The sequence below is a fragment of the Camarhynchus parvulus genome, chromosome 5 (assembly GCF_901933205.1).
Source record: "Camarhynchus parvulus chromosome 5, STF_HiC, whole genome shotgun sequence".
NCBI lineage: Eukaryota > Metazoa > Chordata > Aves > Passeriformes > Thraupidae > Camarhynchus > Camarhynchus parvulus.
Window position 1 is genome coordinate 8,474,432 of NC_044575.1, and position 27,576 is coordinate 8,502,007.

Sequence of the window (27,576 nt, forward strand, 5' to 3'; positions counted from 1 at the left end):
TGCAGGGAATGATATGGATATGAAACCCAGACCTTTCCAGAAATTAAAGGAGAACTAGCCAGGGTTCTGGCAGCCTGCCCAGCTCTGGCTCTGACTCTTATGTGGCTCTTTCCTGGGGGAAAAAGATAGGAAGGAAAAAAAGAGGAAATGAGAACAGAACTATATGTAACATTTTAATATTGAATTTCTTGAGGAGATACCAAAATCTGGGAGGCAGCCAGATCTCATCCATCATCCCAAAGCACCTTATCACCCTCTGGCTCCCAGCTGGCTGCTCCCAACTCTCTTGCACTGGGCTCGGAATTGCTCCCAATAATTCAGAAAAAGGGAAGCAGAAGGTTCTTTGGCTCTGCCCAAATCCTGCTGTCACCCAAACCCCCAGGTTTGGGGGAGCACACACTGAGGGTTTTCCCTCTCCTGGCTGGTACCTTTTCCTAAGGAATCCTTTGGCTCTTCCAGAAAAAGGTATTTCTAATTTCAGTGATTCTGGGGTTAAGAAGTTCTTCCTGGGGGATCCCACCACATTTCCTGTAGAAGGGAGAATTCCAACCTCAAATGCTTGAGATTATTGTATGGCCATTCCCATCTCCTTGGCCTATTCCACCTAAAATCCGTTATCTCATCCCACAAACTGCTGGCTCTGTGCTCACAATCCCACAGCCAGCCCCGCGCCCAGCTCCCTCCCTACAATAACCCTGTCCTGCTCAGCTCCTGAAATTTGGGCACCCCAAATTCCCAATTTTTGTCCCTCACTGCTGCAAGCTGAACCCCAAACCCAGCGGGGTTTTCTCCCGCGTGTGGGAGCGCCCACAGAGCGCGGGGCTGTGCGGGGACACCCGGCCTGTCCCCTGCGCCCCCGGCCTGTCCCCTGCACCCTCGGGCCGAGGTGTTGTCACCACGGCGGGACAGCTACCAAGGTGGCAGCAGGTGGCAGCCGGCGGCCCTGGGGGGGGTTTTTCCCAGGACACTCCGCGGATTGCGGCCCTGTGGGCCGGCGGTGACCCCCGCGGAGGGCGGCCCGGCTCCGGGGCCGGGTTCCTGTCCCCGCCATGTCGAGGTGTCGCGACACGCGCGCCGCCGTGGGCGTGGCCTCGCCGATGGCGTCACGCACATATGCACCACCCCTTCCCTCCCCCGTCGTCGCGTCTCAGTGACGCCATCGCGGCGCGCCGCGGGCGGTGCCGCGCGGCCGGAGCGGCCATGGCGGTGCCGGTGGCGGAGCCGGCCCGGGCCGGGCCCCGGCTGGGGATGGCGCTGGGGCTGGCGGCGGGCGCCGGCTTCTGCCTCGGCGTGCTCTGGGTCATGCGCCGCCGCTCCAAGGAGGCGGCGGGGCAGCCGCGCCCCGGTACGAGCGGGATGGAGCGGCGGGGGAGCCGGGTCTGGATGCGGGGAATGGGGTTGGAATAGAGAGGAATGGGGCTGGAATGGGGCACATGGGATAGGGGGAACGGAGCTGGAATGGAGGAAATGGAATGGGGTTGCAATAGAGACGAGTGGGGCTGGAATAGGAATAGTAGGGAGAAACGCAATTAGAGTTGGAAGAATGGGGTTGAAACGGGGGGAGTGGGGTTGTACTGCGGGAAATGGGGCTGGAGTGGGGGGGAATAGGGATTCAGTGTGGGGAACGGGATGGGATGGAATGGGGAAGCAGGGCTGGAATAAGGGGGAGTGGGGCTGGAATAGGGGGAAGTCAGGTTTGGAGTGTTGGGCTTTTAGAAATGCTGGTTTGGAACCCTGAACTTGCTGGGTTTCTTCCACGTCTGTGCAAAACTTCAGGAACAGAAAATGAAACCGTGCTTTTCACAGTGATCAAAGAATAATGGGATCCTGGAATGGTGTGGGTGGGAAGGGACCTTAAAGCTCATCCAGTCCTACCCCCTGCCTTGGACAGGGACGCCTTCCCCTAGCCCAGGTTGCTCCAAGCCCCATCCAGCCTGGCCTTGGACACTTCAGGCAGACACTGAGGCCAGGGCCTCAGCACCCTCACAGGGAAAGATTCCTTCCCATGTCCCATCTAAATCTCCTCTTTTCTAGTTTGGAGTTATTCCCCTGTGTCCTATCACTCCAGACCCTTGCAAAGAGTCTCTCTTCCATTTTTCCTTCAGACTCCTTTAAGGGGCAGTTGGGTCAGCGCAGAGGCTTCACTTTTCCAGGCTGAGCAATCAGTTCTCCCAGCCTTGCCCTGCAGCAGAGCCATGCACATTTCCCTCCCCCTGGAATCCTTTCCTGCTGGGATGTGGGATGTGACCCTCGTTGTGCTGTGCTGCAGGCAAGGCCGTGCCCGTGCCCGGGGCGCTGCTCCCGGTGGGGGGAGCTGGAGCCGCCGATGGAGCCGTGCCCAGCCCCCTGCTGCTGAGGCAGGACGAGCAGCTGGAGCTGCTGGAGCGCCTGGACTTCGTGGTGAGGAACGTGGCCGAGCTGAGGAAGGAGGTGGAGGAGCTGCGGAACAGCCTGCAGGACCTGGCCGTGGAGATCGTGGGGGAAGTCAGGTACTGCCCCTCTCTGCTGGGAAACAGCCACAGCATCCCGGGAGCTGGGAATGCCTGGGCTGGGAGGGACCTCAGAGCCCACCCACCCATGGCAGGGACACCTTCCTCTAGCCCAGGCTGGCCTTGGACACTTCCAGGGATGGGGCAGCCACAGCTTCTCTGGGAAGTCCATTGCAGTGCTGCACACCCTCACAGGGAAAGATCCATTCCCTAAATCCAACCTAAATTTCCCCCTCTTCCAGTCTGAACCTGTTCTGTCACTCCAGTTCCTGTTGCAGGGGTTGGATGAACATCGCATCTATGGATTCTCTAAGGATTGTCCATGGGTTTTCCATGAAAGAGGATTTGTTTACCTGCAGATATATTCTATTAGATACATTATATTATATAGTATATGCTATTTAATTGTACATTATATGTATAATATATATTATATAACTGTATATTGTATCCTTTACAATATACTTTATATCCTATGTAATAGATATAATGTGTATATATGTAATGTATATCATATATATACTTTATATATATAATATGTTATATATGATAATATAAACACATAATATATATAAAATATAATATATAATACATTATATTATATACATTATGTATAATAGATATATTGTATAATGTATGTATATTATATAATAATAATTCATTAATACATAATACAATAATACATTATGTTATATATAATTTTAATTATATATGATACCTTATATATATGATATAATTGTATATTATATCATATATATTATAGAATGCATTATATTAGATACATTATATAGTATATATTATATATAGTATAATATATAATATATAGTTATATATAAATATATATAATATATTAAAATATATTATATGTATTATACAGAGTACAACATCAGCTCCATTTGACTTTGTATAAACAGGAGTGAACCACCTTGGGAATTCTTTGCCTATAAAGGGAATTGGGTGGAGTCTGCTGGAGAGGAGAAGGGGAATGGCAGATATTTCACTAGCAAATATTTATTTCTCTTCCTTTTTCTCTCCCTGCAGGACCCACCTGGAAGAAACCCAGCGCGTGGCTCGCCGGAGGAAGTTCCCCTTCTCCAGGGAGAGAAGTGACTCCACAGGCTCCAGCTCCATTTATTTCACCACCAGCTCAAGGAATCCCAACACAGATGATGGAGAGAGTGAAGGGGGGTAAGCAGGGCACTGGGACAGATGTTTTAGGGGATTTGGTGCCACATCTGGGCAGTTTAGAACGTAAAGAAGGGAATTTTCTTCCCCTACAGCCTGTTTTAATTTGCTTTTGTTACAGTAAGTGTGGTACTGCCAGGGCCAGACTGAGAGATCTAAAATGATCCTTTAAGAGAAGGAAAAAAAAATTTTTGAGGGGTTTTAAAGAAACAATTTGATTAAGGAACCTTGCAGAAGGAAGGGAAGTACGAGTCCAGCCTGGCAATGGAGTGAGAGAGTTTAGAAATCAAATTTCCAGACAATTTATGTTATATTATATTAAAATGATCAAATCATCTTATCAGTGAATATCCTGAGGTGGAAGGGACCCAGGAGGATCATCCAAGTCCAACTCCTGGCCCTGCACACGACAGAAAATTCTGTGTGGTGTAAGAACATCATTAAAAATGCCAGTATAGCTGCAGGTTCTATAGCAAGACAGGTAACAAGTTCTCCTGCACCTGTGACTGCTGATTTTCTGAGGCAATGCTGCTCCTTTGTGCCTGAATTTGACCACTTCTGTAGCTTTTGGGGTATGGAAGTGTGTCCAAAAACAGGTGGTGCTGCTATATACATTTTCCCAGAGTATTTGGGATGAAATGTCATTTAAAGAGGGATTTTAGAGCAGTGGGAGCATTACAGGGGGAATTTGGGCAGCCAAATGTTCTGAGGGATGGTGCCAGCTGGCATTTCAGCAGGGATTTGTCCTGTCAGGACAAAGGACAGGGATTTGGGACTGCCCTAAGCCCATGTTTGTCTCTAATAACTGGAGCTGGTGAGGGTGATATCATTGGGGTTATAGAGCTTCATTCAGCTCAGGTGGGTGTTGGGATGGGAGGGGAATTAGGGAGGGAGTGATTCATGGTGGTGTAATAGGTAACAAGGCTGCAGAACAGATTTTAGAACTGTGGAGTTGGTGCTCAAGGCAGGGCTTGGGTGTTTGGGTAACAGCAGATGCACTGAGTCACCAGAGGATAATGGTTTGTGTAAACCTGCTGGAAAAGGGGGTTTGTCCACACATCCCAGCCCTGGCTGTTCTTAAATCATAGAAATTTGTGAATTGTGACAGAGGCTAAGAATTCAGAGTTACAGAAAAGGCACCTCCTGAGGGGACAGGGGTGTATTTCACTGCAAAACCTCATTAATTTATTGGGAATCCAGAGATGGTTGGTAGAGTCCTTACCTTTTAATTACATCTGTAATTAGCTGTAATGACCAGTGTGGAGATTGGTGGATTAGCAGCTCTCACCTGATTTAAAACTGGAATCTTAGGTAATGCCTCACTTTGGTCCTACACAGAGAGGTGTGAAAATATCAGTCAGGCCAGGACCAGCTTCCTGTAGTGTTGTCTGCTAGGGATGTGAATGTCTTTGAAAAGTAGCATTTTCAGAGTAGGAAATGTAAATTTTGGAAAAACCTATTGAAGCTTTGGAGCAGGCACTGGGAGGAGGAATGAGTCTGTTGCCAGCACATGGATTTCAGCTGGGTGTTCCTTGCTGAATTCTTTCAGTGGAATTCAAAACAGAGAACCCCCAGTTTCAGCTTTATTTTGTGAACCACGTGGGCATGAGCAGCTTCTCCAATTTCAGACACAATTCCCAAAAATCTCCCAAGAGTTTTCAGGGGGGTTGTACTGCTTAATTTCCCTGTGTGGTTTTGGGCTTCTTCATCTCTTCTTCCCATGGGCTGTTTTCTTTCAGGATTGCCATATTAAAGCATTCTAGAGCTTTCCATCGTTGTAAACTGAGGAAAACAGGCTGATAACACCTAAATCCCTTAATCTCCCTGAAAACTTTGAGTTCCCTTGTCTTTTTGAACTGGCAGAATCTTGTAGGGGCTGTCTGGCAGAAAACACGGTTGGTTTTTGAGTTGAAGGGCTGAAATCTTGGCAGCTGCCAGTAAAATGTTGGGGGTTAGGATGGGGAAATGAGGGAATTCGAGGAGTTTGTGTTTAGTTACTGGAAATGGGGTGGTCTAGAGAACTAATAATGTCATTAATATTAAGAAATGTAAATAAATGAGAGTTTTAGTCTGGGGCAGAGCTGTGCCAGAGTCACCTACCCTTGTGCTGGTTGTCCATTAATTCAGTGTCATCTCCAGCATGGCATCCTCGCTTTGCTGCCTTTGCAGTGTGAGGCTGATGCTTTATTTCTTGCCTTAGAATGTTTCAGGACAACGTGGTGGGGTTTTGAAAGTCTGGGTGAGGGTTGGAGGGAGCAGAGAGGGGAATTCCTGAGAATTAGGGATGGTTCTCAGGAAGCTTTGATAGCCAAACGTGTCTTGTTATCTGTGTGTGGGCAAAGCCCTGTCACTGCCTCCTTCAGATAGGGGCTGTGGTCACATATCTGTGTCCCCAGAAAAAGGCAGGGCCACAGGGCTGTCCCTGGGAGGAGCAATCAGCCAGGACACAGGGAAGCACAGCTGGAGGTACCCAGTGCCCCCAGAGTGCAGGGAACTCAGATCCAGCAGAACTGCTCAAGTTCTCTTGGGCAGTTACTGACTTAAATCAACAATGGCCCTGTGTTCAAGTGCACATTTTGAAATGACTGGCTGATTTGTGCTTGTTCTGTAGTTAAGAGCTTGCAGGTCAAAGTGAGGATTGGATTCCTTTCCAAACAAGACAGATAGTCTTGTTTGAAAAGGAATCAGCTCTGTAAGTAGACTCCCTCCTACTGCGGTATCACTGTGTAGCCCTGGTTCAAATTTCAAATTTTAAATTCCCAGCTTTAATGCTGGGGGAGCTTAATTTTCTCTATTTTCAGCAGCTCTGATCTGAGCTTTACAGAATCACGGTTAGGAAGAGCTGACAGGGTGTGCAGGGGAGGTGGGGACAATTAGAATCCTGGAATGGTTTGGGTGGGAAGGGACCTTAAAACTCATCCAGTGCCACCCCTGCCCTGGGCAGGGACACCTTCCATAGAGCAGGTTGCTCAAAACTGAGACTTAACTGTGAGACAAAACTTGGGACTTAACTGTGTTGTCACCTTCATCCTTCAGCTTTCTGAGGGTGATATGAGAAACGAGGTTGTGTGGGACACTTGGGTTGTGCAGTTTTCTCTGGGATAAGCCAAGATACTCTTCCTCTCCTTTCCTCAAACCACTTTGGTGATGTTTTCTTCCCCCAAAGTTACACCACGGCCAACGCTGAGTCCGACTATGACCGGGAGTCGGAGCGGGAGAGCGAGGACGAGGTGAGCTGTGACACCGTCAGGACCATGCGCAGGGACTCCCTGGAGCTGCCCCCCGAGGATGACCGCTGTGACATCGTGAGGAGCCTGCACAGGAACTCGCTGGAGCTGCCCCCCGAGGGTGACAGCTGTGACATTGTGAGGAGCCTGCACAGGGACTCGCTGGAGCTGCCCCCCGAGGATGAGAGCTGTGACACCATCGGGGACTCGGTGGAGCTGCCCCTCGAGGATCAGAGCCCTCTGTCCCCAGAGATCTCGCTGGAGGAGGGGCTGGGGCAGCTCCTGGAGCAGGCTGACCGCCTGCACAGCGGGGATGAGCAGGACAGGAGAGAGGGCTTCCAGCTGCTCCTCAACAACAAGCTGGCGGTATAGGTGCCTTGTTGTATTTTCCAGCACTGGGGGAGGGTCTACTTGGATGTCAGGAGGGGTTTCTTCTCTCAAAGTGCAACCTGGAAATGATCCCTACCTTGTTACCCAGCCCAGAGCACTGAGTGCCATGTCCAGTCATTCCTTGGACACCTCCAGAGATGGGAACTCTACCACGTTTCCTGGGCAGCCCCTTCCATTGCCTGACCACCCTTTCCAGGAAGAAATTCCTCCTGGTGTCCGACCTAAACCTGCTGTGGCACAACTTGAGGCCATTTCCTCTTGTCCTATCCTTTGTTCCTTGGGAGCAGAGCCCAGATGCCCCTGACTGCCCCCTCCTGTCAGGGAGTTGTGGAGAGGGAAAAGGTCCCTCCTGAGCCTCCTTTTCTCCAGGCTGAGTCCCCCCAGCTCTGTTCCCTTCCCTGGACATGCCCCATCCCCTCCCTCACTGTCTTTCTGACTTGAGAAGCCCAGAGCTGGGCACAGCACTGGAGGTGCCCCTGCAGCTCCCAGCTCAGGGAACTCTTCTGCAGCACTGAGTTCTAAACTCGCCCTCGCTGTGGTTCCACTGTGCTTCCTTTGGAATTGGGGCATTTTAAGGCTTAGAAAGATCCCTGCATGACCTGAGCTGTGAGTGCCCTGCTCAGCCGTGGTGCTGACCTGCTGTGGGGTGTTTGTGTTCCCTGCAGTACGCGGGGCAGCGGGAGTTCCTGTGGCGCCTGGCGCGGGCGCACTGCGACATGTGGGAGCTGACAGAGGACAAGGACGAGAGGAGGTCCTATGCCACAGGGGGTAAGGAGTTCCTGCTGCCCCAAAGGAGGGCTGGCACTCAGCTGCACAGCCCCTCCAGCTGCCAGCAGGGCCGTGGTTTTATTGGGTTTCCCTAGAATCTGGTGGGAAGCAACGCTTTAAACTAATTTTTTTGTTTAAAAATGGAGCTTTGTGAAAGAGTCTAAACAGGCTGAGACCTGCTTAGAGCTGGGAAAGTTGTTTCTCAAACCTGTCATCCATTTCTCTGTGATACTAAAATAAACCATAAATATAAAATAAACAAGCTTTGCTGTAGCACACTGGATTTTCTCTGTTGCCAGCACGTACAGATCTAAAAACAATACCTATTTTTAAATTCTCTTTAATTTCATTCCCTCTTTGTTCTTTACTACCTCAAAGGTATCTGCAAGATTTTAGGTGAGTCAGAATAGAGAAAAAAATAATCTTTATTACAGTTAAGATGTGCAATAAAAGATATTAGTTTAAATAATTTCTGTCTTGTTTAATATGCGCATAACTAAATAGAGTTACTTAATGATGTAGCTAATATAATTACTCTTTTCTGGGAATCAGTGGAGCCATTTGAACATGGAATTCTAAGTTTTATATTGTCCTTTTAGCCATCAATAGGTGCTTAGTTTTCAGCCTTTTGAACCTGCCAGAGGATAAAATTATGTATGGATGTTTCCAAGCCAAATGCATTACCAAATTGACAAATATATGACTTTTATGCTGTTCTGTTACTCTGACAGCCTCAGAGAAAGATACTGGGATAGAAAGCAACTGAATTTCTTACCTCTGACTACTTTTTTTTGTTCCAGGGAAGGAAGAGCTGGAACTTACCTTGCAGAATTGGGATCAAAGTGCTGAGTGCCACCAGTGGTAAGTGACTTTTTACTTCTTGCTTTTAAGAAGTATAGGAAAAGGACCTGGAGTTTTTTGTGAGCTGAGCTGCAGTTAAAAAAAATAAAATACAAACCCCCACAAACTTCTTTGCTGTTACTTGCACTGTGCCACACTGGTGGTGTTTTTCCATAAAAAGCCATTTTTAACAGCTTTCCTTACTTGGTGTAAGGAATAACTTGACAGACAGTAGGTTTGGTTGTGATGGTGGGAATAAATTTGGGGTATCTTACAGCAACTTAATTATGAATTTCTCTCTGAAGAGTTCTGGAGGAAAAGCTCCCAGATGGAGCTGCTTTTGAGGCAAGAGGGGATGTGTTTGACTCCATCAGCCAGGCCTGGGAGTGTGAGCTTGGTGCTCTGCCAAATTCCCTATTTTCCACTTAATTCTGGAGGAAGGAGATCCATCACTCTCAGCAGAAAGGCTTTTAGAGTCTCCTGGAAATGTTTTCTGGCACTGCTGGCTCTGCTCTCGTCCCCCTGCAGGGCCCTTGGCTTGGACATGTAGGGACACAGCAGCACGTGGCTCTTTTTTATTTAAACAGAGATATTTTATGTATTTGTTCCATGCTAAAAGAAGAGATGATTTGTAGTTCAGCCAGGCAGTGGTGACCAACATTTCTGCCCAGACTTTCAGGGAAGGAGGCAGGAGAGGGGGAAGGACCTTGCTGCCTTCAGCAGCCTGGATGAGCAGGCTGTGCTTCCAGCTCTTATGGGGGATTTTTACATGGCCTTTATAAAAATTACTCCAAAAGAGAGTTTGAGGAGTGGCACAGGTATTTGGAGATAAGGGAACTGTTTCTGTTTCTTTTCTGTTACTCTGGTGAATTCCTCTGTGAATGGTGTTTGTCAGCAGTTGCACTGAAGGATTGACAGCACTTAAATTAGAATAAAAGGTTTTTTTTTTTTTTCTTCTTTAATGAAAACTATTGGAAAAGAGGTTGCTGAGTGTCTTTGCCAAACAAGATCTGTGCTCTTGCAAGGAGTAGATTTCCTTGAAGGATTGTTTTGAACTACTGCATCTGAATAAGTGCCTTTATCATCCTAAAACTGTATTTCATCTGTTGGTAATGAATTACTGCTCTCAATTAAAGCTTTGATTGGAAGAAGGAATTTGGGAGCAGGAAATTCTCCAGCAGATCATGGTGCTGGGCTCTTACCTGCTGGCTTAACATCTTTGAATGAATGGGGTTTAGTTGCCAAGGTGAATCTTAAAATTTGTATTTTACAAAGCCAGGTTCTATTCCAGTGTCCAAATGTTGACAGTTTTGCCTTGGAATTCCAAGTCTGGGACAGTTCTTGGTCCCTCAGACCCCTTTCCCAAACAGGGATAAGGCTCCTTCCTGCACAGCTACATCTTGTTTCCAATTCTCCGGGGCAGCTGGAGGAAGGAAGCAGCAGAGCAGCATGTGGGAGGTGTGGGATTTCTTGGGAGTGAGTATGTAACTCCCTTTATCAGCACACAAATTATTATTTTCTGCCACGAATAGAACAGGAAATTATTCCCTTCCCAGCTCTGAAGTGGTCACAAGCTGGCTTAATTGCAGTCTTTCTTTATGCTAATTGAATTTACCCTGGGGAGAAAAAGCAGCAGAGGTTTTAAAGCTTTTTTGGGTGGATTTGATGCCCCAGGTCTTGGGGGAAGCGATCAGGGAACATTGTTCACATTTATTTAAATTACAGTTTTGTTCTGTCATATTTCTCTCTAGTGACTAATTTCCTTGCTGAAGAATCCTTTATTATCTTCTGTCACAGGGGAATAATTTATTATCCCTCACCACCCATGTTGTCTTTCCAATATCCTTCTCCCTCTTCCTTGTAGTTTTTCAGACAAAAGTGGAGGGATTCAGTGCAGGACACAAGCTGGGAGAGTGGCATGGCTTTGTGCTGGTGTGATGGTTCTTTGCATTCTTTCTTCTACACACAGCAGCACACACCATCATTTTCTCTTTCCCATTGCATCCCAAATGGCCACTTTAATGGAAATATTCCCAGTTATTATGCTGCCTCTCCACACAGGCTGTGTGAAGCCTGGTGGTGCAGGAATTCCTGGGCTGAGTTTTTTCTCTGTGTTTATCATTTCATGTTGATTTTCTGTTTTATCAATTGCCTCTTGAAAGTTTGTGGATTCCTTCAGATGAAATTGTGCTGGCTTTTGGTGCTTATTCGTTGTGTTTTGTGCTTGTTATTTCCTCCTGCTGCCCACACCATTCCCAGTTCTTTGAGGAGCTGAGGAAGACAAGAGGTACTTTTCCTACAGTTACCATTTCAAGGAAGGATTTCTCCCCTCAGTGCCTTGTTGTTGTTCAGTCACCACTGATATTTTAAAGAAACAAAGAAAGAAAATAACTGGGGAAGGGAAGGATTTCTGCTGGGAAGCTGTACTGCTGGCTACAGCTCCTTTTGGGCTTGGAAGGATCTGACAGCAGGAGGAAAAGTGGTTTCTCAGGAGTGCCAGAGAGAGCAGTGTGTGGGGCTTGTCTGGCCTGGCTTTGGGACTTGCCTGAGCACAAAGGAGAGGCTTTCATGGCTCTGCCCTGGCCATGGAGTGTGGGACAAAGCTCTGCTTGTGGCTGGTGCTGTTGGACGCTGGCCGGTGCCAAGGGAGCCATCTCTGGGCACAATGGAGCAGGAATTTGGTCAGGGCTGCACAGACAAGCCAGCCTTGTCCAGGGGGGCTGATCCAGCCCATGCTGCCCTTGGGATGTTCCCTTGGGAAATGTGGGAGTTGTGTTGGGCATTAAATGCATTTAGTGCCTTAGGAGTAGATCTGTGTGTGGGAAGTGAGGGATTCACAGGGAATCACCTTAGAGCCTCTCTGCTCCTGACTTACAATGACCTGGTTCTTACCTTGGATTTGGACACCAGAGCCCTTCTCTGCTGTGATTGTCAAAGACCCCTGAGCAGGTGGAGCTTTTGTCCATTTAAACTGATTTCAGCTCTTGAGTAGGACAGAGCAAGGTCCCAAGTCTGTTCTTTCTTTTAGGGATGGATGGATGGATGGATGGATGGATGGATGGATGGATGGATGGATGGATGGATGGATGGATGGATGGATGGATGGATGGATGGATGGATGGATGGATGGATGGATGGATGGATGGATGGATGGATGGAGCATCAGTGGCTGCACAGACCTTTCAGAAATGAATTGAGAAACAACTGTGGCCTTGTAGAATTCCCAGCCCATTCCCTGTGGGTGTTTGCAGCACAGCTGTAAGCACAGGGCAGCAGCTTTAGGGATCAGGAGAGGAGAGCGAGCTCTGGATTTGCCTTGGCTTCCATTCCTCTTGCTAAAAGTAATACTGGAAGTGCAACCAGAGGGATTTCAGAGAAACCTGAGGAAAATGGTGCAGGTGCTGTGTCAGGAGCTGTAGTTTGAGTTGGACATCTTGCCCTGGAAATTAAGCACTGCCTGCTGAAAGCCCTGGCTGTGGGAGGAATCTTAAGCTCCAGCCCCCTTGGGGTTATCCTGTGTGTTTTGGAAAAGTGGGATTGGCTTGGATGAGTCTCCAGAATGTGCCCTTTCTTCTGGAGAGTCTGGCAGTGTGGTGGAACATGCTCATCACCAGCCCTTTTCAGTTCTGTGGGTACATCTGGCTGTCCGTGGGCAGATCCTGGATTTTTGAAAAGTCCCAGCATTCCGGATATGCCTGGGGGGTGGCTTTCATTTAACACCTGGCACTGCTTCAGGATTTCACTCCTGCTGCATCATTGCCCAGATCTGGCCAGTTCTGAGCCAGATTCTGAATTTATGAGCTGAGCATTTTCTGTTCTGCAGGCAGATGAAACAGGGAATTTGCTGTCAGTGTGATATGGGGCAGGAGCAACTGTAAGAATAGGTGTTAGGAGATAGTTCAGAATGTAGTGGAGGGAAAATAACATGGAATTAGAGCTGTCTGAATACAGCCCCCTGACTTGTCTGCCCTGGAAGGTGAATTCAGAAATGTGAACATCTAGAATCCAGGAGCTCTCCCATATGGATGTTTGTGGGCTGTAAGGAGGGAGGGAACATGAGCCTCCCTCACTTCTTCCTTCCATCTTGTCTCCCCTTGGAAGAGCCAAAGCTTTTTTTTCCCAACCTCTTCAGGATCAGCTGGTCATTAATTTCAGGTGGAGTCACTGGGAATTCTGCTGTCTCTCCCAAAGCACTAATTCCCACATAAATTCTTATTTTAATTTTTAGTTGTTGCAGTCTAAATACCTGCCTGCCAATTCCCTGTCCCCTTACTCAAGTGCAGGGACTCACATACATCTACCCAGTGCACAGGAAGGTAAAAAACTGGGAATGCTCACAAAATATTGGGAAAACTGTCTTGGAGGTGGTTAGAAGAGCTAAGAGCTGTGTTTGGGCTAGCTGACTGTGGAGGGGAGGTGCTGCTCTGTATTCCATGGCAGAGTCCTGCTTCTAGGGAAGTCAGAATGCAGAACCCAAAAAGTCCTTAAATCCTGGGGATTTAAACTGGAAGATCAGGCTCTGTCAGCTGGGGGTTCCTCCTTCCACAGAGTTTATTTTTTTAATAAATGCGGAAATCCTGAGCTGAGATTCCTGGTGTGTCAGCAGCTTAATGAGGAGTCTGGCTACTAATTAATCAAGAGATATCCTAAGGAAAGCTCTGGATGGATCTGAGCAGTAATGCATAGGGCACCCAGTGGTTACAGGGGATGAAAATCTCCATCATCATTATTTTAATCTCTCCTGGTGCTGCTGTTCAGCCCCCCCTGCACCTCCACAGTGCTCTGGTGATGCTCAGCCCGAGGCATCTCGTGGAATGAGCTGGAATAAATGACTCCATCCTGCCAAGCTGAGCAAGCAGGGGAGAGAACAGCAGAAAGCAGAGCCTAAAATCCCAGAAGTGCAGAGTTGTGGGTGTGAAAATCCCCCACAGTCCAGTGGCCCTGAACCTGGGATCAGCAAAGCTGGGTTGGGAAGAATCATCTTTCCTGGGAATACAGTGAAAATCAGATCAGGTGTCTCTTTCCATATCTATTTTTTAGTTTATTTCATAGCACCAAAATAGGACTGAAATTTAATTTACTGCTGCTTTTATGGCTTCTTTATCAACATTTCACCAGGCTGTTAAAAAAATCCTGGAATTTATATTTGACATGAAGCAACTGTGTGATTTATTGTCTAGGAATATTTTATCTCACGATCTTAGAAAATAAGCTTTTTATTGGCTTGTATTTCTCAAGCCCTGTCATGTTGTGGTTGGGGATGTTTAGTCCAGGCTGGGAAACAAATTGGAGAAGATCCTAAAAACACTTACTCCATCATCTGCACACAACAGAGTGGGGCTGTGGAGTCCCAGCAACAGGAAAAGATTTTTGTCCCATAACCCACTGATCTGGTAATCCTTTCCATTACCATGAAAAATAAGAATTTTAGAGCTGATCTAGAGCTTTTCCACAAGAAAGTTGACAAATTAAAGGAAGGGATTTAAGGCAAAATGTTAAATTGTTCAGGAATCGTGACTTTGTGCTGTAGCTTACACACTGGAAATGGAGCAGTGAGGTGTGAGGGGATTTGTGGGATTTTGTGACTCTGAGGAAAGTGTAATTGGAGATTTAAAGGTCTCCTGACAAATTCCTGCACATCTGCTGTGGTTAATCATCCCAAAGGATGCTTTGGGATATTGGTATCTGTGGCAGCAATGGGGTGTGGGTGTAGGAAAGGGGATTTTTATTTGCATCTTTCTGCTTTTCAGTTTCATTTTTTGCAAGAATGAGCCATGTTACTGATTTGTCTCTCTGTTCCACTTGATATTTTTTGAACCAAACTCAGAGAAGGGATGGAAATGTCCTCCACTCCCAGAGCCCAAGCAGGATAGGAGAGGCCAAACTGCCATCTGCAGGTTCTGTCCCATTTGAGAGCTCTCTGAGCTGTTGTTGTTTCTTGGGAAGTGATGCAGGGATGGAAACTTTGAACCACTGTGGTGCAGGAGGTGAGGTGGGAGGGTGCAAATCCACAGGGAATTAACCTTGGATTTCACAGCTCGTGCAATAACTGCTTTTGCTGGGGCCTTGCTTCTCAGGCTCACAACTCAAGGTCTCTCACTGGACAAAACTAAATGGCTTTGCACTTTCAACACTGAGCATGTGTCATTCTGTTTCCCAGCTGCAGGATGAGGGTAGGTTTTCCAAGTGTTTCCCTGGAAGTAGAGCCCTGTGTGCTGCAGCTGGGCTGTGTGTAAGGAGGTTGCTGTGCCCTGTAGTTGATTAGAGCTGCTCTTAGTCTGCCTCTTGCTGCAGTAACTTCACTCTGCCCTGCTCTGGGTCCTGGCACAGCTTTCCCTGCTCAGAGAAACAATTCCAGTGTGGAAGTGTGCTGCTCCTGGTTTTTAGCCATCAGAGCAGTGAGTTTGTGTCACACCCGACCCCTCTGGCTGCCTCATCCTTCCGGCTCCTTCCTTCCTGGGTGCTACATTTTTGCTGCTTTTGTCTCTTCCCTGTGAGGGATATGCTGTATTCCTTGTTTTCCCCACTAAGGTGTGAAGCTTTAATGCACTTCACAAAATCCTGGGATGGTTTGGGTTGGAAGGAACCTTAAAGCTCATCCCATTCCACCCCTGCCATGGGCAGGGACACCTTCCACTATCCCAGGCTGCTCCAAGCTCTGTCCAGCCTGGCTTTGAGCACTTGTAGATCTTCCTTGTGCAGCCATGGACAGCAGGGAAATATGGATTCAGTGTGGATTCAGCCCCAGGTGGCTCATGCAGGTGTCTCCCCATGCAGGTTTGCCATCCTTTGTGGGCAGGTGTCGGAGCAGGAGAGCATTCCCAAGCGCATCCAGGCTGGATATGTTTTCAAGGTGAGTGGCCAGGAGGTGCTGGGCTTTGTGTGAGTATCAAACAACACTCATTTCTGCAGCAGGAAATTGGGAACATTGGCTCCAGTTCTTCTGAGGGAAGCAGTAGATTTCAGAGGTGCCAGGGATGAGGAGGCTGATTCCAGCCATGCCTTTTGGGAGTGACTCTGCAGTTTTAGACACTGTAACTGCAGAAAAGAAAAAAAATCGTGCAAATGAATTTAGGTAAAGGATGAGTCTTAGAACTTGAAACATGGAATTATTGTGTGGTTACAACACACAGCACCAGCTTGTCTGCAGTATGTGCCTGTGAGCAACCTACACCCTCCCAGGGAGCAGTTACTGCTCAAAGAGGATTTCATTTGCCTCAGATTCCCTTTTTTTAATTCCTAGTATTATTACTAGGAGTGATGTATGATGCCTTGTGGATGTTCCAGGGAAAAAGGATGTTCATGGAACAGGCCACAGGTTATTGTTTCCCCATCAGCCTTTGGCACGATAAGTGAGGTTATGGCAGAGCTTTGGAGCAGGAATAAAATGCAGGGCAGCTTCTTTGTGTGTGTGTGTGTGTGCAGAAATTCCTGTCCCTGAGGCTGGAGAAATGCTGCTTTTCCTTGCTCACTGAATCCAGTCTAATTTTAACACTTAAGTTGTTGATTCCTTCCTTTCCTCTTTCTCCCCCTGCTCTGGTGGGTATTTTACTTGCTTTTGACAAAGACGTGACACGTGCTGGTGCTGCTTTCCCACAGGAACACATTGACAAAGCCATTGCCCTGAAGCCACAGGACCCACAGCTCTACTATCTGCTGGGAAGGTGGTGTTACCAGGTAGGAGAGTTTATTCTCAGCCCCTGGGCAGCCTCTGAAGGGTTCAGAGCTCCAGCTTGGGGCTTTAGTCACTGCTGGTGGCATGGGAGGGGAAATGGCAAAGGGTGGGTTAGGAAAAGCCTGAGCTGCAAGCTCCTTTCCTGTTCCCAGCGCTTTGCTTGATAAAAACAACCTTCCCTGCATGCTCTGAGCACACAGGGATGTGGTCAAGGCCATCTGAGGAGCTTCTGCTCGTAGTGTTGGTGTGTGATGTGTTGCATGTGTCCCCCTGCCCCTGCCACACACAGAATTGGAGCACTGGCAGCATGTGCCAGCTACTTTGTGCTTCCTGACAGGGAAAAGCTTGGAGTCAAATGCCAAGCTCTCAATCAGATTTAGAGCCTAAAAAAGGGAATAAAAGTCTACAGTGACTGTTGCTGTTCCATTTGTGCCATTGGAAAGCACTTTTTTGGGAATGGAGCCACAGTGCAGGGATTGTAACTGGGATAATTGACAGTGGGAATTACAGAGCAGCCCTGAGCTGAACTGCTGGGAGCTCCTGGCTCTCTTCCTGGAAAAAGATCCTTCCTTCATGCTCAGCCTGGAGCTGCTGAAGCTGTGGAATAAAGCCACAGGTGGAGAAGTATAGTAGTGCTTCATCTAGTCTGCATCGTTGGAATTGTACAGGATTAAACAGGGTATTGTCAGAGGGAGCTGGTGGAGTCCCCATCCCTGGAGGTGTTCAGGGAATGCCTGGAGGTGGCAGTCAGTGCTCTGGGCTGGGTGACAACGTGGGGATTGTCACAGGTTGGCCTCCATGGGCTGGGAGGACTTTTCCAAGCTAAATGATCCCATGATTATCTGGCGGGAAGGCTCCAGCCTGCCTCTCCCCAGGAATCACAGGGTGGAGGGGAGCAGGTTCCTGTGGAAGGTTTAGGCTGGGAGAAGGGAGAACATGGGTGGGGACTGGTGTGGCTGCAGCGTGGCAGGTTGGGATTTGGGGCCATCCATGTCCCAGATGTGGGGAACTGCAAAAACTGACCTGGGACAAGGGAAAGCAAATCGGGTTTAAATTCTGTGGCTGGACTTGGATACTCCATGGGAATATTCCAACACTGCTGAGGGGTTTGGCTTCCTCCCTGCTGCAGGAGCAGCTCCCAGGGAGTGGGCAAGCCCTTGTTCCTGTGCTGGTGTTGGATGGACAGGCCAGGTTGCCCTTTTGTCTGTGCAGGTTGCCCACCTGGGCTGGCTGGAGAAGAGGACGGTGTCGGCGCTGTTCGAGGCTCCCCTGACAGCCACGGTGCAGGACGCGCTGCAGAACTTCCTGAGGGTAAGGAAAGGTGGGAATGGGCCGGGGAGGGGCAGCACTGACCTGCACAGCTCACAGCATCACTGTCCTGCACAGCTCACAGCATCACTGACGTGCACAGCTCACAGCATCACTGACCTGCACAGCTCACAGGGATGGCACTGGGCTGCTTGGATCCCTCCCTGGTACTTCCCCACAGCCTAGGACCTGGGTGGAAGGAAAGCTGATGAGAAGTGTCCATTCCAGAATAGCCAGATAGAAGAATGGGATGTTGAAGGTGTCAGAATTGCAGCCCAAAGTGTTGAGAATTGGTTTAGGGGGTTGGTTTTCCTTTCTAAGGCTGCACAGTGATTCCTTGCTCAGTACTGGATACATCTGGGCTGTGCTTCCAGGGTCTGGGAGCTGGCAGCTCCTCCCTCAGAATATTTTACTTAAAGCCTGGCTGACTTGTCCATTTCAAACTTTTCCAGACAATTGCTTGAAGGTTTCAGGGGCATAGTGCTTTATGTATTTATTAGGATTCTCCTTCCTGCCATCTATTTTTTTTTCTTTAAAAGCTGCAATGAGCCTGAAGTAAGAATTAACTGTGTCCTTGCATATCCTAATGTCTGCTATTCCCTGTCACACCCTGCCTCTGTTCCTGTAGGTCGAGGAGCTGAGCCCTGGATTTTCCAAAGCAGGAAGAGTTTACATTGCCAAGGTAACCACTCACTTCTTGTTTGTTCAGAGGGTAAGAAATACTTGTATTAAAAATCACCTTTGGCTGTAAAGTGCTGACCAGGTGGAAAATACTCCATGCAGGAGCAAAATTTTATAGGATGATAATATTTCCTTTTATCTTTTAAATCTTTTTAGGCCAAATCACCTTGTACAGAGGCTTTAAAATTCAGGGGTTTTGCCTTTGAGTCAGCCAGTGGAGCATCCCTGGTTTTTAACAGATGAAATTCTGTATAAAGCAGGAATGGTGACTTGGCAGCTATGGGCTGGAGGTTTAATCCTTCCCCACCACGACTTCTGTGGTGATAAAGCCAGAGAATCATGGGGAGAAGTAAAGGATAAAGGGTTTTTCTCTTTCCCTGTCCAGCATGGGAGTCTTGAGCCCTCTTGCTGAGGGGATTTTAGTACCCACTTCCTTTTCCTGGGTGAATTTCATGGTCTCCAAACACCCCCAAGACTCTCTGGGCACCCAAAATCTTCCTGTTCCCAGAGGGATCACTGTGCCCCAGGTGCTGGTCACATGGAGAATATTTCATGCCTATTTTGGGACCTGAGACTCCTGTAGATAATATTTATTACATTTTCAGCAGGCTGGGGAACACTGTGGTCCCAGGAGAGAGGTTTTGTGGAGAAAATGGTGTGAGGAGGAGGGGAAACACCAACTGAAAATCAAAGTAGAGCTTTGAAAAGGGTGAAAACCACAGGGGCACCTTAAAATGTCCAAACAAAACCCAGTCTCCTTCCCCAAAAAGAAAGAGTGAAATATATTTAGTATTTCAAGATCTGGTGGCGCTTCTGAGGTGTGGTGGCAGAGGGATACTGCAGGAGATGCCAGTGCAAAGGGTGAAGAGGCAGAAACAGCTCTTTTTAGCAGTGCCCAGTTCCATTTGCTGTCTGTTTTCTCCCATTTAACCCCTCTCCCATGGGCATTTCCCTTCCCAGTGCTACAGGGACCTCGGGAACGCCTCGGCGGCGGTGCTGTGGATGGACCTCGCCGCGGAGCTGCCAGGGTACACCAAAGAGGTAAAAATGGATTCTGCACCTCTGCTCCACCCTGTGACATCCCAGCTGGGCCACTGCAGCCACAGGGAGGGACAACAAGTTGGTTGGGAGGGATGGAGCACCTCTGCCATGAGGAAAGGCTGGGAGAAATGGGCTGGGAAGTTTGTGGTGCCCTAATTGTGGCCTTCCAGTGACAGGAAAGAGGGAGAGAGACGGTTTGCAAGGGTCTGGAATGACAGGAGAAGGGAGAATGGCCTCAAATGGAAAGAGATGATGCTTGGATCAGGTATTAGAAGGAAATCCTTCCCTGTGAGGGTGCTGAGACCCTGGCACAGGTTGCCCAGAGGAGCTGTGGCTGCCCCATCCCTGGAAGTGTCCAAGGCTTGGAGTAACCTGGGCTATGGAAGGTGTCCCTGCCCAGGAACTGGATGGGCTTTGAGGTCCTTTTCAACCCAAGCCATACCAGGACTCCACAATATGCTTAAAAGCTGGTTTGAAGGAAAATAATGGAAATGGTGTTCTGTATTTGTTTTAATCAAGCTGTACGTTTATGAATTTCCCTCTTGCATTTCCAGGATGCAGAAAGTGAGAAGGAACTTGAGGAGATGCGCTTAGTCTGTAAGGAATAATTTTGGAAAAACTCATCCCACTGCAGAGACAGTAAAATTCCAAATGGATTTCATCATCCTGACAATTCCAAGTACACTTCATGGATAAGCAACGAGAGCTTAGAGGAAAACACCCAGCAGCACATCCAGGAAAACATCTTGGCATTAATGGGATAAAAGAGTGATTTATTTTCTTTTGCAGAGCACTGCATGTGTTTGATTTTAGGATCCCTAAAAATGTTACATTCCTGAAAAAAAGGGGGGAATGTTTATAGGTAGAGTTTGTGATGTAAAAACATTTGTGATTATATAGATGTGTGTGTGTATATATATATATATGGCAGATGTATTGGAGATAGATACTTTATGATATAAATATGTATTATATATTTTTTTATGTGTGTGTGTATAAATATATATATATTTATTTATATATATATTATATATATATATATATATGCACATATATCTTTTCTATCACACTCTCTACCTGTCAGAAATCCTTGCTGGTGAGCTCCCAATTCATTCCTGAGGAAAACTTAAGCCAAATTTTTTTCCAGTTTATTTGTATTGTCTTTTCCATACTAATTAATGGCATCAGTTGTAATAACTGTTTAATGGGTTTTGGGGAGATCAATTTCCAAGTGGGACCAAGGAACTTTTCTGCACAATCCAGACTGGATTTTAAGAGGTTCATTGGTCAAAAAAGTGAGGAATAGGATTTTAAACTTCAGGATTTTCTCCCAGTGATGTTTCTGTCTTTGGTCACACAAGGCTGAAAACTTCCCTCCAAACTGTGCTGCTGTGGTTTAAATGGAATGACTGAGTTTGGGAAGTAGTTCTTGATCAGGGAACTGCCCACAGGGGTGGGAATACCCTGTGGCAAGGATGATGTTTCGCTGTGATGATCTTCTGCCACTGACCAGATGAATTCTCTTTGAATTAATTATCTCCTGGACTAACGAGGCAACGCCGAGGAGGTGAAGCCCACGACTGACATTCCTCTTGCAGCTCCTGGGGACCAAACAGCAACAGGGAATTGTGCTGGGTGCTGACACGGATGGTGAAGGAAAACCTGTTGTGGAATTCCCCACATCTTTATCAAGGCTTTGTTGGTATTCCTTAAAACTCCAATGGCAGCTACTGAACACTAATTCCTGAATGTCTGTTTCATGCTGGGGTGGTTGTGAGGGGTAAAGTGAGGAACGTGTGAGTAAAACATTCCTTAAATCACCTTTTTTCCCCTTGCACTCTGGTGGGTTTGTTACTTCCTGAAAATAACACTGAAGGGGAGAAGTGCAGCAGATCTCCAGCATTCAAACTTCCTGGATTGCAGGTCTGGATGCTGCAGGGCTGGGGGGCAGGCACTGGCCAAAGCACAGATGGGGAGCTTTGGGAGGATTTGGAGGACCTGGATGGAGTGATGGGCCTGTGCTCGTGCCAGTGCAGTTGTGGCCTTTGTCACCTTGTCAGGAATGTGGTGGCAGCCCCGGGAGCAGCTGGGAGCTGGGGCAGTGTCTGGGACTGGTCCAGGGCAGGGCAGTGCTGACCCTGGGGGGGTTGGCCCCCCACGCTGAGCCCAGGCAGGATCAGGGTCACAGATGCTGCATTTTGTGCACCCCGAGAGTTTCTGTCCCCCCCGGGGATTTCCTGCCGGATGTGGCAGCGCAGGGAGCAGAACTGAACCTGCAGCTCCCGTGGCCATTGCTGGCCTTTGTCTCTCTGCTGTGCCATCAGACCGTGGCAATTTGCTGCTGTCACTGCCACTGCCACCCCCCTGGGGGCCGTGTCCTCCTGGCAGCCCTTCCCAGCCCCAACAGGAGCTCCAGTGGGGCCTCTGTGCCTGTTGGGAGCGTTTGCTGGGAATGTGCCTCACCCCCGGGAGGATCCTTTTGTTTCAGAGCAGACAGACTCCAGAGCTTCTGGGCTTCTCAGCTTCAGGGCTGGATTGCAGAAGTGCCTGGAAGGAAGAACAACAACGAGGTTTGTGCAAGTGGTGCTTTCAGACCCCACCTGACAGTCTGTGCTTTGTGTTGGAGGTTGTTGTGCATTGGCACTGCAGGGAATGAGTGTCCCCTTCCCAGTTCAGCCCAGCAGATCCCAAAGGCTCTTACAGGAATATTTATCCTTTACTTCCCTGTGTGATAATTTAATCTCCACCTGCTGTGAGCCATTCCTTGAGTTCTCCTGGAGAAAACCTCACAGCAGAGGAGTTTGCAAAGAGCCCAGAGCTGTGTTTGGAGCAGAGAGAGCTGAGAGCTGTGTCTGCCTGTGCTGCCCCAGCCTGGCAACATCCACATGGAACAGCCTGGGCAGATGGGATTAGATGGAGCAAAATCCCTTCATGCCAGAGGTTTTCTCCTGTGCAGATCAGGCATGGGGCAGGCAGTGAACTTTGGAAATCAGCTGATGTCCCCAGAAAGCATCACTCCCATCAGCATGAATGACAGGACCTGTGCCCACTGCTCAGGAGTCACCCAGCCAAAATCAAGGGCAAAGGGTGGTTTGGGTCTGAGAACTAAAAATAACTTTGAAAGAGAAGGAATAACCTTTTTCTTCTTTCTTTTAGATGCTGGAATTGCCTCTGTGGATGTGCACTGAGCTCTCGCTGCAGGGAACTGCCAGGCCTCAATGGTGGTGAGTTCATATTCTTCTCACTGGGAATGGGAAAGAATTATTAATTAGTAATTGCAGAAATGTTTTCTGAAACCTTTCCCCTTTGCTGGTAGATCTTCTCTTTCTGCCTTGGAATTTACAGAATTCCCTGCTGTCCTTTGCCCTGCCTGAATTCCTTGCAGCTCCTAATAGGGAAAACCTGGGGTAACTCAGAGGGGACAGAGGTGACATTTTTAGCTGAAAACCTGGGGCAGTTGAGAGGGGACACAAGAACTGTTTGTGTAGGAAAATGTGAGGGGATGTCAAGGGGACCAAGGTGGCATTTTTGAGGGAAAATCTGAGGTGATGTTTAGGGGAGAGAATGCAAATCTTTGGCCTAGAAAAGAGCTAATCAGTATTGTACAGGAAGGAAAATTTTGGGGGTAAAATTCAATGCAATCTGTAGGGGACAGAATGAATATGTTGGAGTAAAAATTAGGTACTCAGTAGTAGACAAGGAAAATTTTGGAGGCAAAACTTGACAAAATATTAAGAGTAGAGAATGAGCACACTGAGGGGAAAATGAGGTGATGAGTACTGAGCATGTAGGGAAAATTTGGGGGCTAAATCTGAGATAATCTCTAGGGGAGAGCATGAACATACTGAGGTAATGTGAGGGAATGAGTTGTGGGCAGATGGGGAAATTTTGAGGGGCAAAAATAATATTAAATAATCTGTAGGGCAGAGAATGAACATTTTGAGGTAAAAATGAGATTATCAGTAGTAGACAGATGGAGAATTTGGGGTGTAAATCTTGAGAGAAGCTACATAATAGAAAATGACTATATTGAAGGAAAAATGAGGGAATCAGTAGTAGATGGAAATTTTAGGGGGTAAAACTTGAAATAATCTTAAGGTTGAGAATTACTATTTTCAGGTGAAAATGAGGTAAAAAGTTATGTACAGGTAAGGAAATTTTTGGAAGTAAAACTGGAGTAATCTCAAGGGAGAGAGTGAACACTGATATAAACTGAGGCAGTCACAGGGGGTAAGCAAGGAAATTTTGGGGGTAAAACTTGGCAAGATCTGTAGGGCAGAGAATGAACATCTTGAGGTAGAAATGATCAGTAGTGAACATTAGGTGGAATTTGGGGGGCAAACCCTGAGGTAATTATGTAGGAATAATAAGTGGTTTTGGGAAAGAATCTGGCATAATTTGCAGGGGACAGAATGAACATTTTGGGGATAAGAGACAACCTGTGTGGGTTTGGTTTTAAAATCTAGTTGGTAAATAGGGGCAAAATGAACATTCTGTAATAAAATCTGAGTTAATCTGTAGAGGGAACAATGGATATTTTGAGGTGAAAAGGAGGTAATCAGTACTGGGCAGGGAGGGAAAATTGGGGGCTAAAATGTCAGATTATCTCTAGGAGAGAGCAGGAACATTCTGAGGTAAACTGAGGGAATTGCTGTGGACAGGTGGGTAAATATAGGGAGTAAAACTTGAGGGAATCTCCATGGTAGAAAATTAATATTTTGAGGTAAAAATGAGGTACTCAGTGGTGGAGAGGTAGGGAAAATTTCAGGGGTAAAATCTGAGGTGATCTGTAGCAGAGAGGATGTGCTTGATGGGGTAAACTGAGGTAACCAGTTACGGACAGGTAGGGAAATTACTGGGGGGTTAAAACCAAAAGCATCTGTAGGGCAAAGAATGAAAATATTGGGGTGGAAATGGGGTAATAGGGAGTGGACAGGTAGGGAAAATAATGGGAATATAGTTTGTGGTAATCTCCAGATTAGAGAAAGAATGCTTTCTTGTAAAAAGTGAGGAAATCAGAAGGGGACAGACAGGGAAAATTTTGGGGGGGAAATCTCAGGTAATCTCCAGGTGAGGGAAGGACTGTTTTGAGGTAAATTCCGGACTCCCTGTGTCCTCCTTCCCTGGCAGCAGCTGGTGGGGAAGGGAGAAGAGGCCTTGGGCTGGAGAGGGGCAGGAGAAAGGCCCTGTGGGCAAAGGAACCCCCCTGGTGTCACCAGAGCACCTGTGGGGAACAGAATGGATACTCTGGAGCAAATTGAGGTGATTGGATTGTCCCTTTGGGGGATGCTGGCATTTAGATCATTTAGATCTATTTGGCTGCTGAAATTTCCCAGCCCAGGGCTTTGGCTGGCAGGGCAGCACAAAGATTGTTCCCTGTGTGGTGCCCAGATTTGGGGTTCAGCTTTGCTGTTTAGATGAATTAGAGCTATAGCTCAGAATTCCCTGCTGGAATAACCTCCCAGTGCCTCCTGCAGCATGGATATTCCCACACAGAGCTGCCTATTGAACACCAGCTGTGCCAGGAACCAGCAGAGGCTCCAAGGAAGCTCAGGGGGATCAGGACAAGGACAGGTTGATATTCCATAGGATTTGCTATTTATAACCCTTGGCTATTTATCCATCCCCCAGCCCCACCCGTGTTCCCGGGGGCACTTGACAGAGTTCCCTGGAATTCCGTGGACTCCAGCCCCGGGCTCGGGCTCCAGCCGATGTTTTACAGCAGCCGAGGGCGGGGCCGGACGCGCTCCCGGCCCTGCTGAGGCAGCCCCTGTGCCCAGGGCAGGACATCTCTCCCTGCAGGAGCTGAGCTCATTCCAGAGCCTCGGCAGTGGCCTCTGGGAGTTCTTTTCCCTGAGGAAAGGGAGGCACATCCCTGCCTTCAGGGCACCTGCAGTGTGACCCACCTGTGCAAGCTTCCCAGCAGTTCTGCAGCTCCAGCTGACTCCCTGAAAAACCCCAAACTTCATCCAAACAAAACTTCATCTAACTCTAACCTTTTGTTTTAAAGCATCTCCGGGGGCCTTGCTTGGGATTGAATTTCTGTGACGGGAATTCCCTTGGCTTTAAGGCTGCTGCTGGAGGATGTCCCCAGGCTGGAAGGGAAGGGACTGGGGTGGCTGGGACGTACCTGGTGCTGTGTGGGAGCTCCAGGAGGTGGCACTGGGAATTGCTGTCTGAGCTCCTCTGCAAGCCCAGCGTGCAGCACTCCCAGGCAATGGCAGCTGTTCCTTGGGGTGTTGTTGGGATGTCAGGGGGCTCTGTCCGGGCTGCAGCATCTCCGGGGCCCGTTCAGAGCAGCCCCTGGCCCAGGAGCCGCGGGCAGCCCTTGATCCGTGCCCATCCCAGCGCTGCCCGGGCATCCCAGTGCCCGCCCCGGGGTGTGCCTGGCACGCTGCCCGCACGGGCAGGGCACTGAGGCGCAGCTCCTCCCCTGCAGGCACCAAGACAAGAGGGGCTGGTTCCCTCCCTGGCGCTCGGCCTCCTCCCGCCCCGCGTTCCCGGCCAGCTGGGACACACGGAGGGAGCACCGAGGAACATTCCTGGCAGGGAGCAGGAGTCCCCGAGGGCTCCGTGCAGCTCCGGGCCTGAGAAGCAGCGCCGGGCTCAGCCCCACCGTGATTTTGGGCTGTGAGCACTCACCTGCAGGAAACGCCCCTCTGCAGGCGGGACCAGCCCTGACACTCTGCAGAAGAACCTCGGCCTGGGACCAAGGGAACCCTCAGGACTTGCTCATTTCTCCCTGGAAAGGGACATGGCATCAGCACCTCTACAGCTATTTAGGAAATGCTGGAAAGGACAAGAAATCAGGATTACTGGAAGAGTTTTGTGCTGTCACATAGCAGTTCACCTGTGTTGTTCCATGGTCAGGTGCTGGCTATGGAGCTCTGCCCTATGGACATTCCAGGGGCTGCTGTGTAAAGCAGCATTGGCACAGGAATTCCCCTGCTGGCATTTGGCATTCCCATTCCAGGCAGGACATTGCCATTACCTGGGATTGGCTTGGTTGGAGCAAGGTGTCAAAAATGCCCAGGTTGTGGGTTCAATCCCCAGCTGAGCCCTTCACATAAGGGTTCAACCTAGTGCTCCTGGTGTGTCCCTTCCCACTCAGGATATCTGATGACCTGGAAATTAAGAATAAAGAGTTTTCACTGGCTTTTTGAGCCCTGAGGTTTTTTTGTATTGGAGAGCGGGAATCACAAAGAAAGTTCAGGGGAGGAGGGAGAGCATCAGGTCTCACCTGGCAGGTGTTGGATGAGCGGCCTGAGCAGAACCGAGCCCGGGCAGGGCCCCGTCCCGCACCGGGCACAGTCGGAGCAGGAGCAGCAGCGCCGGGCTCGGCCCCAGCGCCCGGCTCGGAGCGGCTCCTCCAGCCCGCGGCGATGCAGCCCCGCTCGTTCCGCGGGGACGCGGCGGGCGAGAGCCCCGGGGGTGCGGGCACGGGGTCGGGCCCCGCTCTGCGCACGGTGGCCTTGGGGGCACCGGGGCTGAGGGGGCTCCGCATCCCCGCGGGGGCCGGGCCGGGAGCGCGCCCCGGGGGCCGCCGCGCTCGCAGCACCGCTCCCGTGTCCGCCAGGGGGCGCCGCGCTCGCGGCACCGCTCCGTGTCCGCCAGGGGGCGCCCCGCGGGGCCGCGGCGCTGAGGGAGCGGCGGGGCCAGAGGGGTCCCGAGGCCTCGGCCGCTTCCAGCCGCGATCCAGCGCCTGCTCCGGGAATGCGCCGCTCTCCTGCCGGGCCCGGCACCGGCACAGCCCCAGTTCCCTGCGGGCGCAGCGGGGCCTGCCCGGAGCCGCAGCGGAACCGCGGCCACACAGCAGCCGCGGTCCAAGCGGGAGCGGCAGCGCCGGGCGGCGCCCGTCCCGGAGCGGCTCTTCCCGCCCGCGGCGATCCCAGTCCCGGTCCCAGCCCCAGTCCCGCCTCGGTTCTGTGGCTCCGCAGCCCACCCGGCGAGGGAGAAGCGGCTCAGCCCGGGA

General features: G+C 49.2%; 1 protein-coding gene and 1 long non-coding RNA gene across 2 annotated transcripts; one reads left to right on the forward strand and one right to left on the reverse strand.

Moving 5' to 3' along the window:
- Positions 1–1,198: 1,198 nt before the first annotated feature.
- Positions 1,199–20,801, forward strand: RMDN3 (regulator of microtubule dynamics 3). The gene is made up of 12 exons (XM_030950358.1): positions 1,199–1,345; positions 2,270–2,489; positions 3,531–3,677; positions 6,841–7,267; positions 7,957–8,059; positions 8,860–8,920; positions 15,677–15,752; positions 16,499–16,576; positions 17,787–17,885; positions 18,511–18,564; positions 19,524–19,604; positions 20,159–20,801. The coding sequence occupies exons 1-12, from the start codon at positions 1,201–1,203 to the stop codon at positions 20,210–20,212; spliced, it is 1,545 nt and encodes a 514-aa protein (XP_030806218.1). The 5' UTR covers positions 1,199–1,200; the 3' UTR covers positions 20,213–20,801.
- A 1,948-nt stretch (positions 20,802–22,749) lies between these two features.
- On the reverse strand, positions 22,750–26,377 carry LOC115904584. Its single transcript, XR_004060789.1, has 3 exons — positions 26,247–26,377; positions 25,735–26,037; positions 22,750–22,848 (listed from the first exon to the last, which is right to left on the reverse strand). It is a non-coding gene; the product is annotated as an uncharacterized LOC115904584 (long non-coding RNA).
- Positions 26,378–27,576: the final 1,199 nt, after the last annotated feature.